The sequence below is a fragment of the Castor canadensis genome, chromosome 11 (assembly GCF_047511655.1).
Source record: "Castor canadensis chromosome 11, mCasCan1.hap1v2, whole genome shotgun sequence".
Taxonomy (NCBI): domain Eukaryota; kingdom Metazoa; phylum Chordata; class Mammalia; order Rodentia; family Castoridae; genus Castor; species Castor canadensis.
In genome coordinates, this window is record NC_133396.1 from 130503589 (window position 1) to 130517023 (window position 13435).

Genomic DNA, 13435 nt, shown 5'->3' on the forward strand with positions numbered 1-13435 from the left:
CTGCTCTACCACCACCATGCCGGAAGTGTAAGTTGTCCCACCCCCACCCAGGGTTCTGGGAGGCAAGTCCTTGTGCCACAGACTTTGGCCTCGTAGTTGAGGACCATCCGTTCAACCTAAGTTGATCCCAGGAGACCAGGATGAGTCCTGAGTCCTATGAAGCACTTGGTGGCTTCCTGGTGGTCAGGAGTCCTCCCAGCCTTTGAGCGGAACTCACTCACCCAATTTGCCGCAAGAAGACATTTTTGGCCTATTCTTTAGAGTTGGCCTGGGTGCACTAACTTGACAAATCACATGTGCCAGGCCATGACTTCTCATGGGCCCGCCAGGTGAATAAACTTTTGAGACCTCACCAACAAGCTCAGGGATAGAAACTTTTGCATTATTCCAGCCAGCCCTCTGTCAAGGCTTGCCTGGCTTCCTGCCAATTCCCCCCAGGCTCCCATGACCTCCCAATAAGAACATCCAGTAAAAGAGTGGTTGGGTTTTGATTCTCTTCTGCTGGAACCCTCAACCTGATCCCCCTGTCTGACTTCTTCCTGGCATACTGTTGTCACCAGCCCTCTCCTCCTCCAAGCTCGTTTGTACAGTTCTGCTCCTGCATATGTAATATACTTTGTTCACACTTGCTCTTTGTTCTGCTCTCTTCCTTGTCCTTCCTGTGATGGATGCCTGAAGCGAGGTAAGTGATATCTGTGGTGTCTCTGTGCTGGTTAGCTCTTCAGATTGGTGAAGGTGGGGTGGGCATTTGAGGAGAGGAGAGAGCTTGGGTCAAGGCCAGGTTGTGGGGTATGGGGCAGGGGGTGGGCGAGAACCCAAGTGGCTGAGAAAATTCCCAGGATAATAAAAACCTTGGGTGAAGATTCTGGATGTGGGGCTTCCCAGGATCTACGGCATCACTGCCTCAGAGCACTGAGGCACCTGCCACTGACAGGTATTCCTGGAGCTGAGATGGCATGCTGTAGGTCTGGGTGTGACTCTATGCCCTCCCCACATGCAAGTTCCCTCTCACCGACTCTGAAAGCTCATCCATCCGTGGGGGCTCCATCCTGTCCCTTGCAGAGCTGATCCTGTGCAAAGCCTCACCTGAAGGGTGAAGGTTAGGACCAAACATTCTGAGAGGAGCAAAGATGTGTCCTTAGAGTTCTCTAGGGGTTTTGGTCACCCTGACATTTTCTGCAATCCAGATTTATTCAGGCTGCTGAATAAATCCCTGGACAGCCCAGGGATGGAGCCTGAAGGGAAAATGCTGTGGACTCAGGGACAGTGGGGGTGGGAATTATCACTGATGGAAGGGACACTTGGCCTAGAGATTTTTAGTGAGAGTCAAATGTTATTTTTCAATAATCTTAATAAGGTCTAAGTTTTGCTGAGGACCCTATTAAAGGAGACCCTGTTGACTCACGGTCAAATGATGTGGTCATGAGTTCACTGACTAGTGGAAGAAAAAGCCTGCAAAAGGACATTGGCCCTGGGTGCCTCCCAGTGTGTACACCACGGTGGTGACGGCTATAGCAACAGGCCATTTGTTTCAAGTTGAACCCATCTGAAGTATGGCAAAAATATAGGCTTTCAGAGATGAAAAGATAAATGACTCAAACAGTCTGATCAGAAGTGTACATTCTGGTCTGGATGTATTGGCACACACCTGTAATCCCAGCACTCAGGAGGCTGAGGCAAAAGGATCTCAAGTTTGAGGCCAGTCTGGGCTCTATGGAAAGAACCTGTCTCAAAAAAAAAAAAAGTTGCATGTTCCATGCACTAAAGCATTGTCTCCCAAAACTACCTAAAGCTTGCTCGTTTCTACATTCCACAGTATAGTAATAAACCAGAGTTCTGCTCTTTCCGCATATAGCATGTTAGAAGTAGGTAGGATGCTCACTGGGAACAAGAAGAGCCTGTCCAGGAGAGATATGAGGGCTCAAAGACTTCAGTTCCTATTAGTTACTAGAAGGGACATCTTGGTCACCTTTACCACACCTGAGAGACACTTGCGACTGGGCTGGCATTTACTAAGACCTGTTAGAACCTATCTGGTCAGCAAGAATATGGCTAGTAGTTTGATAAGAAGAGAAACAGTAATTTTATATCTTAGATTTATATGGATGATGTTGACTTTTTAAATGTTTTGATGTCTACATAAATAGGCTTCATTTATTTGGGCAATTCACAGCTTATATCTCTGGCATGACAGGGCATCAAGATAAGGCTGCATTACTTACCTAGAGTGCTAAAAATGGGCATGTCTCAGGCTTTTCGAAGGATTTGCACATCTGCACTTTCATATAATCTGTAATTACTCTGTGAACTAAGGAAGGAAGGTGGATGTTAGTTAGCATTCTCCATTACAGATGAGGAGGTGCTTGAAGATGTCATAAGTTAGCTGAGCTAGGATGGGAAGAGAGGGCTTTTGCCCCTAGGTCAAAGTAGCTGACCACAGTGTTCTTTGAATTTGAGGGGTTAAGTCACAAAGATGAGATTTTAAGGAACCCTAAGGAAGGCAGAGGATTCTGGGTAATGATGGTAAACTCCAGCTGGTTCAGAATTCCAGTGTTAAAGCCTCAACCTCACCACCTGTCTTTCTCTCTTCTTACCCTCAGAGGAAATCCAAGATCACTGCTTCCCGCAAACTCTTGCTGAAGGTGAGGCTGAATGTTGCCCTGGGGACTTCTGGTGGGAGAAGGAGTGGTGGCAGTGCAGACTTTGAGGAGTGCAGAGGGTCAAGGGAGGGGAAAGAAAACAGACCAGAGCAAAGATGATGAGAGACAGAGGAAGCCTGGCTGTTGCTGGAGCCGGTACCAGGCTCAGATGGTCAGGAAGTGGTACCACTGGGGCCTGGGAGGCAACACTGACAAGTCTCAGAGGGGCAATCCTTGGCAGGGAGGGGGGGCGGGGCAGAGGGACATATTTCATTTTGGCAGGTTTCTCTCTTTGAGCACTGTGGGCTGAAATGGACAAAAGTGTGTAAGAGAAGACCGAGGGACACACAAGCTGGTGCCAGGGAATTTCAATATACATGACCCCTACCCACTGCCCCACCGAGTGATGGTCTCAGAGCTGGCCCAGCCAGGGTCATCTTCCCTCACTGCCTGATGCCCAGTGGGGAACATGAAGCCCAACCTCTGGCTCAGTGGGTTTGTCCTGTTCAGAGCCTGATGCTGGCCAAGGCCAAGGAGTGCTGGGAACAGGAGCACGAAGAGCGCGAGGCTGAGAAGGTGCGCTACCTGGCCGAGCGCATCCCCACGCTGCAGACCCGTGGCCTGTCCCTCAGCGCCCTCCAGGTGAGCCTGGCGGGCTGGGCTGGGCTAGGCTGGGTGCTGCATGTATGTGGGCGACCCAGTGGCAGGAGCCTCAGCTAACAGGACCTCAGCTCTGTAACTTGTGAGGCGTTCTCTCCTTCTGTGGTCTCACTCAACCTTAACTGTTGGTGAGGTGGTGATGCTAGATCCCATTTTACAGGCAGGGGAAGTGAGTCCCATTCCTTTTTGAGATAGAATTCAAGGGCTTTATGTCCTGACTGGCCTCGACCACAATCCTATTCATGCCATGACTGGGATGACAGGCGCCAGCCACTGTGCCTAGTCCTTGGTTGAGATGGGGTCTGATCAACTTTTTGCCAGGGCTGGGCTTGAACTTCAATCCTCCCATTCTTTGCCTCCAGAGTGACTGGGATTATAGGCCTGAGTCACCACATCCCACCTATTGTGTGAATTTTTTTGAGACGGGGTCTTGCTATGTAGTACGGTTCTTTTTGTTTTATTATTTTTGTTTAATTCATGGTTTTTAGATTTTCTATAACTAAATATTCTTTTATGTTAGAAAACGTTTTTTTAAGAAGACAAATGGAACAGAACAACGGGCCTACACTTTGAACTCTCCTTCACAGGGAGCCTCAGAGTGAAGGGTTTTATCAGATCCCAGGTCTCGCGGAGGGCTAGGGAAAGGCTGAAGGTGCCGGGCATGGAGGCAGAAAAGGGAGGCTGGAGGCTGTTAGCAGTCTTCCCCTCTTTCTGCTGACCCATCAATCTGCTTCCCCCAGGACTTGTGCCGGGAGCTACATGCCAAGGTGGAGGTAGTAGACGAGGAAAGATACGACATTGAGGCCAAATGCCTCCACAACACCAGGGAGGTACGTCTGGGAGAGGGGGAGGGGCATGCTGGGCCAGGCTGGGGTCGGGAGAGGGTTGACAGCTGGGTGAAGTGGGGTGGGCACTGATGTGGCTCCTCCTTCTGTGGGGGCTGGGAGGTGGACACTCAGCAGGAAGCTTTGCTTCCCCACCCCCCAGCCCCACAGGGCTGGAGATGTGCAGGGAGGATGACCGCACACAAAAAGCACAAACTTCCTCCCCACTTGCACGTGGGCTCCTCGGAAAGCTGCCCTCTTTATTCACCCACACAAGTAATCAGATGCTTATTACTGACCTCTTACCTTTCATGTTTCCTTCACATCCTTTGATCCTCCCTTGTGCCTGGGGGTGAAGTGGGGGCTGTTATCTGCACCTTCAAGATGAGGACACTGAGGTTCAGAAAGGTTAAGAATTCAGCCCAGGTCACACAGAGGGGGTCCTGGCACCTGTGCTGGTCTCTGACTCCCATTCCTGTGCTCAGTGCTCCTTCAGCATGGAGCGTGCAAATACTGGATGTGTCCGGACCTGGCTCCAGTGTGGCAGAGAAGGGCAGGGCTCCCACTGGTGGGCTGCTTCTGAGCCTCTGTGCAAGCAGGGAGGGGGCAGGAGGAGGGAGCATGGACCACTTCCCTCCTTCCTACTTCCTTCCACCAGGATGATGATCCGTGGGGTGGCTAAGCTCCCAAGAACTCCCTCTGGTGAGCAGACCCTGGGAATTCCTCCAGGGGTCTAGACCAAGGCTGATTGCTAGGAAGGCTCCCTGGGCAGGGACCAGTCACAAGCAGGAGTGAGGCTGAAGGAGTAAGAGGAAGCAGCTGCTCTGCTTCCAGGTCTCCAAACCAGAATCACTGGTTTTTATTCAGTTCAGTGATGGGAATGGCTCAGGGGCTTTATCTGTGCATCTGTTCACTCATTTATCAGCACATACGTGGTAGTTACTTGCAAAGGGATTGGTGTCCCACAAGGTCTTGAGGCTGGCGGGGCTTGGCTCTGGCTGGAACCCTAGGAGTCTAGATCCTTAGGAATGGAGCCCTGTACTAGCTCCCCTCCTTACCCACCTCTGTCACCTCCCAGTGAGCCTGGTTCCTTCTCACTTGTAGATTAAGGACCTGAAGCTGAAGGTGCTGGACCTCCGGGGGAAGTTTAAGCGCCCACCTCTGCGCCGTGTCCGTGTCTCTGCTGACGCCATGCTTAGGGCCCTCCTGGGCTCAAAGCATAAGGTGTCCATGGATCTGAGGGCCAACCTCAAGTCTGTGAAGAAGGAAGACACGGAGAAGGTGAGGGCCCCTCTCCTCAGAGCCTTCCACCTCGGGCCCACCCTCCTTCACTTGTCACCCCCCACACATAGCCTCACACAGCCTCACAATCTGCTGCTGGAGGCCAGCCCAGGAGTCAGAACATCCTAGCAGTCCATCGTCAGAAGAAAGACTTGCTCCCTTCCCTGGGTTACTTCCAGTCTGAGGTGGAGACTGGACACAAAGAAAGCCAGACTGAGGAATAAAATAAAAATCTTGTTCCCAGTGTGAAGAGAAGGTGGAGACTGAGGCTGATGGGGGCAACCACTGCCCTTGTCACCACAGGGAAAGGACACAGCTGCTCATGGCTATAGGGACATGTGAGCATAGAAATGAGAGAACTGAGTTCAGTCACTTGCTTAGCAACAAATCCTCCTGAGTTGGCCAATCTCATAGTGTACGTGCCCAGAATTGACAGGCCCGGTGAGGAGGAATGCTGGGAACATAGTCTCTGGCCCAAGAAGCTGCATAAAGAGAAGAAGTGATCTGGGTGGAATGCTGATGAAATGAAAATGAGCAAGGAAAGGCTTCTTGGAGGAGGTGTCCCTGAGCTGCAGAGAGTCAGATAAGAGAGTGTTGTGGGGTGTGGAGGTGAGGTTGGCCTGCAGTGCATTGGGGTAAGATCTGGCCCTGTCACCCAGAACACTCCATCCACACAGCCTCCTTCTTCCCATGTCTTGACCCATGTCTTGTCTCCCTGTATTGCTGAGTCCTTACTGGCTAGGCAGGGGTGTTGGGATTTCTTATTGTTTTGAGGACACTGATTTTCTACCATCCAGTTTCTCTTGAGCCTGGGGGAGGCTCCTTGCTGCACCTCTAGCCCAGGGAGTCTCTGATGTGTTGTAACCTGCTTGCAGGAGCGGCCGGTAGAGGTGGGTGATTGGAGAAAGAACGTGGAGGCCATGTCTGGCATGGAAGGCCGGAAGAAGATGTTTGATGCTGCCAAGTCTCCAACCTCACAGTAGAGGCATGATCTCCAGGTACCCAGAGATGCTCTCTCTTCTTTTCTGGGGCCTCCCAGCCTCCCAGAGTCTGAAGTGTAACTAGGCTGGGAGATTGTGTAAGCACGTGCAGGAGAAGAGCTCGCCCATTCAGACCTGCTCCAGCACCAAGAGACACTGGGCTTATCATTTCTGCTTTGAACCCCTTTTTGTTCCTTTCTTCTATAAAATTGGAGTTGCGGTCCTGGGACCAGCAGCATCTGCCTGTCCCAGGGTAGAAATGACTGGGTCTCACCTTGGGTCCACTGAAGTAGATGCTGTGGGCCCCTAGGTGATTCTGAGGAGCGTGAGATTTAAGAACATGGATTAGATGATCCAAGGTCTCTTCAGCTCTGACTTTCTGACAATCTAAGTGCAATCTAGTACCTTCTGGTAGTGTTTTTACTTACGCACACTGCAAAGTGCCCAGGGTCCCTGGTCCTTGCTCCCAGGGAGGCACCACTCAGAGGAGATAAACCTCCCACCCTTTGAAGAAATAGCTGGAATGAAAGCAGTAGAATTAGGCCACACAAGACCCTCTCAGAGCAGAGAGCATGTGCAACAGGGCAGGGTCTGCCCTCTTCCTTCTGGATAGAGGAGTTCTCTGAAGAAGGTACAGGTGAGGGTTCAAAAATGAAGAAGAAAGGCATGTTGAAAGGGCTGAGAGTACAAAAGCATGGTGGTAGGAGTGAGCCATCACAGAGGAGGATGGCAAGGCCAGGTGAAAGCTAAGGAGCCTGGGAAGGGTCTAGAAAGGGCAGGGAACTCGGGCCCTGGGTAGAGAAGCTGAGGCTTCCAGGAACTGAGGTGGTGATTCAGCCCAGGGGTTGGGTGGGGGGGAGAGGGAGAAGCCCCAGCATGTGCTGTGGGCCAGTCAGGGATCCCTAAACCTTACATAAGTCACAAGGACTGATAGCTTCTCCTCTGTGTTCTATAGCCCGGCTTGCTGTGTTGCACTCTGGGCTCCTGCTTCAGACTCCTTCCTCTAGTCCTGCTCACCACTCTGCCACATCTGGAACATCCCCTGTGCCCTCCCAACCTGCATGCCCTCCCCTTGAACTGGGATGGAACAGACATGCAAGAGAGGAGAAACAGTGTCTGAGACCTCACCCCAGCAGAGTGAACTTCCAGCCCCTACAAGGCCCCACAGCTGCCCAACCACCCCATGATGCAGCAAGTTAAGGACGAGAGCAGGGAGACCACCTTCCCTGCAGCCTTGTGTGGCCTCCCTCCAATGCTGCTGTGACTTGTAGTGACCACAGGCATCACAACCTCTCCATTAAAAACCTGGTTTCTGGATTGGAGGTATGGTTCAAGTGGTAGAGCACCTGCTTTGCAAGTGTGAAATCCTGAGTTCAAATTCCAGTCTTACGAAAAAACAAAACAAAACAAAACATTGGTTTCCTGGTCATTTCCATATCTTTGAAGTGAATACTCAGAAGAAAGGGAAGACAGGAAGTCTGCGAAGAAAGGGTTGGACTGGGCTCCAGGCATTGTTCACAGTCAGGAGCTGGGGATCAGAATGGAGGGCTAAGGATTGGTGGCTGTCTGCTAAGGTCCCCCAGGCCTTCTCCCAAGTCCCAGTGACCTCACACTTACACCTTCACCATCCAGGACTCTCGGCTTACCAAAACCCTGACCTCTGAGAAGAGCCTGGTCTCACCCTCCAGACTCCAGGCATCTCCGTTCAGTTGCCTGCCTGGCCTATTTCATGCTCTCTTGCCTTTGCAAAAGTGGATCATTTAGTGTTGTTGGATGTACCTGACTGTCCTGTACTAAAAGGACAGGCACTTTCAACCCTGCACCTGCACAGGACATGAGTTGCTTTGCACCTTGGCCCTTCCAGAAGGAACTCCTTGCAATTCCAAGCTGGGCCACCAGGTGGTTCCTTTCCTCTGTGTCTCTGGAACGCTCCAGGTCCTTCTGGTCCTTGTTCTTTCCTATCAATTACTTCCCCTCACACTTCTGCACTGGTTGTGTTCCCCAGACTATTCTTTCTCCAAGGTGGGGCAGCCAGTGGGCTGTCTTCTGGGTCAGGTCTTTTCTCCACTTCCCTGACATCTGGATCCTAAGCTTGGGGTGCAAGACTGCTGGGGTGGTATAAGGGACAGCTCCCCCATCTCCCCACACACTGAGGAGAGCAGAGACCAAAGTCTGGGCCAGGGTGGAGCTAAGCCTACGGGGAAGTGACTGGTCCAGGACCCTCAGCTCTTTGGCTTTGATCGCACAGTGTTGGTTCCAAAACAGGTTGAGCTGTCTGAGCAGTTCCTCTTTCACTCCCCCACCTCCACTGATGCCTGTTCTGCCCTCTGATCCCTGTGTATTACCTGCCATAAACAGACGCTGGTGCAAAGTGCATTGGTGCATTACTGTCACCCTGTGGGGCCCACTCTGCCTGCCAGCCCCCTCCAAGGACTGTGGCAGTGGGGACCAGCAAGTTGGGATGCACTAGGGAAGGCAGCAATCTGCACGGGGCTCTTGTTGCAAACAGGTCAGTGGGCAGAGGCAGACGTGTGCAAAGAGCACACCTTCTACCATGCACACGCCCTCAGGCACAGACAGACCTAGTCACATACAGGCAGCTGGGGAGCCTGATGGGGCTGGTTGGTGCTACAGCACACAGGGTGAGGCTTCATGCCCAGACAGCCACAAAAACCCATCCTTCTCTGCTTCACAGGGCTCCTTCTGGTTGGCCCCATGCCACAGCAGGTCTCTGTGCTTTGTCTCTTCCCAACCCTTTGATAGTTCTAGAGCCAAATCCCAAGTTCTAGAGCCAAATCTCAGTCTGCCAATTGACTAGTAAACTGGGGCCCTGGCACACTGGGTCTCCACCCTTTTCTACAGAGGTGAGAGAACAATCCCGAGCCTGACTCAAAGCAAACACAGGGGTGCAGAGGGCTCCTGGAAGGAGAGGGTGGGGCCCCTAACACGCCCAAGCCTATGGCCTTCTGGGAGAGGGCAGAGGGCCCATCCAGAGAACTCCTGGAGGTCACTGGGCTGCTGCTTCTGCTTCCTGTTTCCCGAACCATCTCCTTGAGGATGAATGGAGAACAAATGTTAGGCACCAGCACTTAATGAGCCTGTGAGGGAAGACTGAGAGCCTGTGTGGGTGGGAGTGCTATACCATAGGGCTCCTTAGGGTAGCAGGAACTCTGTGGAGGACTCTATATTGTAGCCATGAGCAGGGCCTGGCCGGAGACATGGTCTCTGGAATACCCTGATTCCTCTCTCATGGAGGCCCATGCAATCCAGCCTGGCTCCAGGTGAGCAGGGCTGGGAGTTGGGGCTGCCCACTGACTGGGAGCGCCCGTGCACAGCACGTGACTATGTGCCAGGCACGGCAATCACTTAACCTTCACACAGAGCCATGGCAAAACACTGTGACCACCTTCAGTCTGGCTATACAGGGGGCCCTGAGTACAGAGAAGCTAATGACTTCCCACGATCATACAGCAAGTGGTGCGTTATGACTTTGCCCAGGAAATCTGTCAGCATCCATATTGTATTCACTAATTCTATGATGCTATTTCAATAATAACAGTAATAAGCATAGCATGCCAGATGCTTTAGCAGAACTTCATCATTGCCTCTTCTCAAACCACAGAAGTACATACCACTATCTCACATTTCTGGGGGAGGGATAGAGCCCTGGAGGGCTTGGGACAATCACTAGAAGGTGCAGGGTTTGACAGCTGCAGGCTCATGTGCCTCTGGGGATGTCCTTTTCTGGGAACAGTCTCACTTCAACAGAGCCCAACCAGCTTCTGTCCAGGAGGGATCTGCCTGGACTCAGGGTTCCTGCATATGCACTGGGAGAGTTTCCATATCCCCCTGCATAGAGGAAAGGTAAGATGCAAATGACACCCAAATGGGCAAGGTGACACATTTCCCCAACAGTAGGGCATGGGTTTTTGGATGGAGGCATGGGGGGCTTTTTGGGAATGTCTGTGAAGAATCAACACACATCAGCCCAGTGGGCATCCCTTTCTCTGCAGCTGGGGATGGGCTTGGTGCTCTTTCCTCCTGGGTAGGAACAACCAGGCAGGATGCCTCTGCTATCACCCTGCCTGTCCTGGAGCCCTCAGATGTCCACCCCCCCTTTCCCCATGAGGTGCCCCAGGGGCCAGGGGCCCAAGCCCAGCAGTATGTCTGGAGCACACTTGGCAGCAGGGGCGCTCAGGGCAGGGCCTGCATTCAGGGCGCTGGGGCTAAGGTGTCCTGCTGAGGGAGGGGCAGGTTAAACATTAGCCACAATGGCCCCCCGCGAAGTGAGTCACACTCCCCACAGGGCCCTGGGCTGGGCAGCCAGGGGGGCAGTTTCGTTCCAGGTGGGTGACCAAGCTGCCAAACCCTGGGACCGGCCTCTGGGACCAGTGTAGATGGCAGCTTCCTCTCCCAATCCCAACAGGACTCTCTCTTTCCTCAAAAACACTCGATCACTTGCCAGACTGTGGGGCCTGCACTTTGGGGAGAGACAAAGGGCTCTCTACTCCAAGGACATACTTCTCAGCTGGCCTGTGATCCCCCAAGGCCAAGGCTGAGTTTGGTGGGCTGTAATAGCCCTGTAGCTTGGCACAGGGTGCTGCAGTCACCACGTGGAAGCCTGAAGAGGGAAAGTGACTTGCTCAAGGTCACAGACCTATAAGTGGGGCTAGGATGGAGGTTCCCAGACCCAGTCTACTAAGAAAACTGGGTGCAGACAAGCTATGATCTCCCAGCCAGATGTTAAGGCTGGGGAACCCAAGCAGCCTGACAATCTCTGGTCCTGACTTAGTACCCCCTGGTTCCAGGGACATCAAGTGGCCTGGTCACTGGCTGGTATGGGCTGGGGGAACCTAGCCCTTTGCTCTGGGTACAGGAGAAGTGTGCATCCCCAGGGTGCACAGGCAGGTATTCCAACCTGGGGCACCTGGGAGAGTAATGTGTGAATGCCCATGCCCGCTGAGTGAAGGGATGTGCTGGCATGTGTGGTACACTGCAGGGGACTGGCTTGTTGGCCTGTCAGTGGGGCGGACACCTGTGTGGTCTTGTGCTGATGCTTCCCTGAGGCCTTCCTCTCAACTGGCTCTTTGAGGCCTTGGTTTCAATGATGCTGTGAGGATTCCATAAGCCTCACATGTCCACAGTGTTCCCGGTGAAAAGAGCTCACCTTTGTTCTGAGGGCACATATACCTCCATTTTATTATTTTAGAATTAAAATAGCTTTTACTTATAGAGTGGGAGGATAGTAGGTGCTAGTTATTTCCTTCCTTTTTTTTCTTTCAGTACTGGGGATCAAACCCAGGCAGGGCCTAGGCAAATGTTTTACCACCTGAGCTACGTCCCCAGCCCATTTGTTTGTCTCTTGTTTTGAGATAGGGTGTCACTAACGTTGCCTGGCTGGCCATGGAATTCTCAATCCTCCTGCCTCTGCCTCCTGAGGAGCTGGGATTATGGGTGTGGGCTACTACACCAGGCTAGTAATTATTGGTTTCTAATGGTCTTAATGCACAAGATGGTGGCAACACCATTTCGATATTCACACTAAAATAGTAGTAGTTTGTAAAAACCAAAAACCAGGGGGCTGTTGCCCTGGATTCTTTAGGATATAGGTTTGACCACCTCATTCATTTTCTTTTCTCTTGTTTTTCCAATGGTGCCACAAGTACATAGCCGTTCAGTGAATATACAGAATGTAAACAGAACTGAAATGTCAAGGGGTGACAGCCACATCAGCTGGACAGGACTGGGGATCCCCCAAATTTCCACTTGGGCCTCTCTGGAAAGCAAGCTGCCATCCTTATGCCTGGGGGATTCCAGAGCCTAAGTCTGTTGTGGGGCCCCTCAGAACCTCAAAGGACAGGAGGAGAGGGTGACTCTGGCTGGGAAATGGTGGAAAAACCCTGCCCTTGACCAGGGAATTCCCAGTTGTGATGAGCCCTGCCTTGATCGACTCTCCCTGGAGGATGTGACCAGCAGATGCTGACATTTTAAATGTATATATAGTCATTTAAAGAATTATAAAGTAAACACTCATATACCAACCATTCATTTAATTTCTGTCTTTTTGCAGTGCTGGGGATTGAACCCAGGTCCTTGTGCATGCTAGGCAAGCTTTCTGTCACTGAGTTACCAGCCATTAACCATTCAATTTAAGAACTAGGATATTGCAAAAATACTTTTGAAACCCTCTGGGGCCCTCCCCAGTCATAATACCATCCTCTCCACAAACATGAAGATAACCCTCAATTTTGTGTTTAGCAGAGTCCCCCTTTCCCAAGGTTTTGCTTTCGGTGGTTTTAGTTATCTTTGGTCAACTCTGGTCCAAAAAATGTTAAGTCCCAGAAATAAACAATTCAAAATTTTAAGTTGCATGCTATTCTGAGTAGTGAGATGACGTCTTACACTAATTCTGTCCAAGACATGAATCATACCTTTGTCCAGCACATCTGAATGACATATGCTTTCTGTTAGTGACCCGGCCACCTGCTGCCAACTGTGTGTATCACAGTGCTTCTCGTCAAGTAACCCTTATTTTTCTTAATAACGCCCCCAAATCACAAATGTATCTGGCAATTTCATCAAAGCATATGGCTATAACTGTTCTGTTTTATTGTTATCATTAGTGCTGAAGGTTGAACCCAGAGTCTCTTGAGTGCTAAGCACATGCTGTACCACTGAGCTGCAGCCCTAACTCCTTTATTATCAGCTGTGGTTGGTAATCTTTTACTGTACCTAACATAAACTTTATCATAAGTATGTATAACACACACACACACACACACACACACACAGGGTTTGGTACTTTCTGTAGTTTCAGGCATCCACTGCATGTACACGTTTAAATCCCTAGTCTGTACATTGCTTAGTTTTACATCTTTCGGTAAACCTTACATAAATGCCTACATTTTGCTTTTCCCCTTTAGCATTAAGGTTGTAAATTCATCCCTCTTGGTAACTGCATCTTATTCATTTTCACCGCCAAGAAATGACAAAATGAGCCAGGCACTGGTGGCTCATGTCTATAATCCTAGTTACTTGGGAGGCTGAGATC

General features: G+C 51.2%; 1 protein-coding gene across 1 annotated transcript; it reads left to right on the forward strand.

Moving 5' to 3' along the window:
* Positions 1-1856: 1856 nt before the first annotated feature.
* Tnni1 (troponin I1, slow skeletal type) lies at positions 1857-8758 on the forward strand. The gene is made up of 7 exons (XM_020158113.2): positions 1857-1869; positions 2497-2642; positions 3150-3281; positions 4040-4129; positions 5228-5404; positions 6280-6402; positions 7340-8758. Exons 1-6 carry the CDS (start codon positions 1857-1859, stop codon positions 6385-6387), a joined length of 666 nt encoding a protein of 221 aa, XP_020013702.2. The 3' UTR covers positions 6388-6402; positions 7340-8758.
* Positions 8759-13435: the final 4677 nt, after the last annotated feature.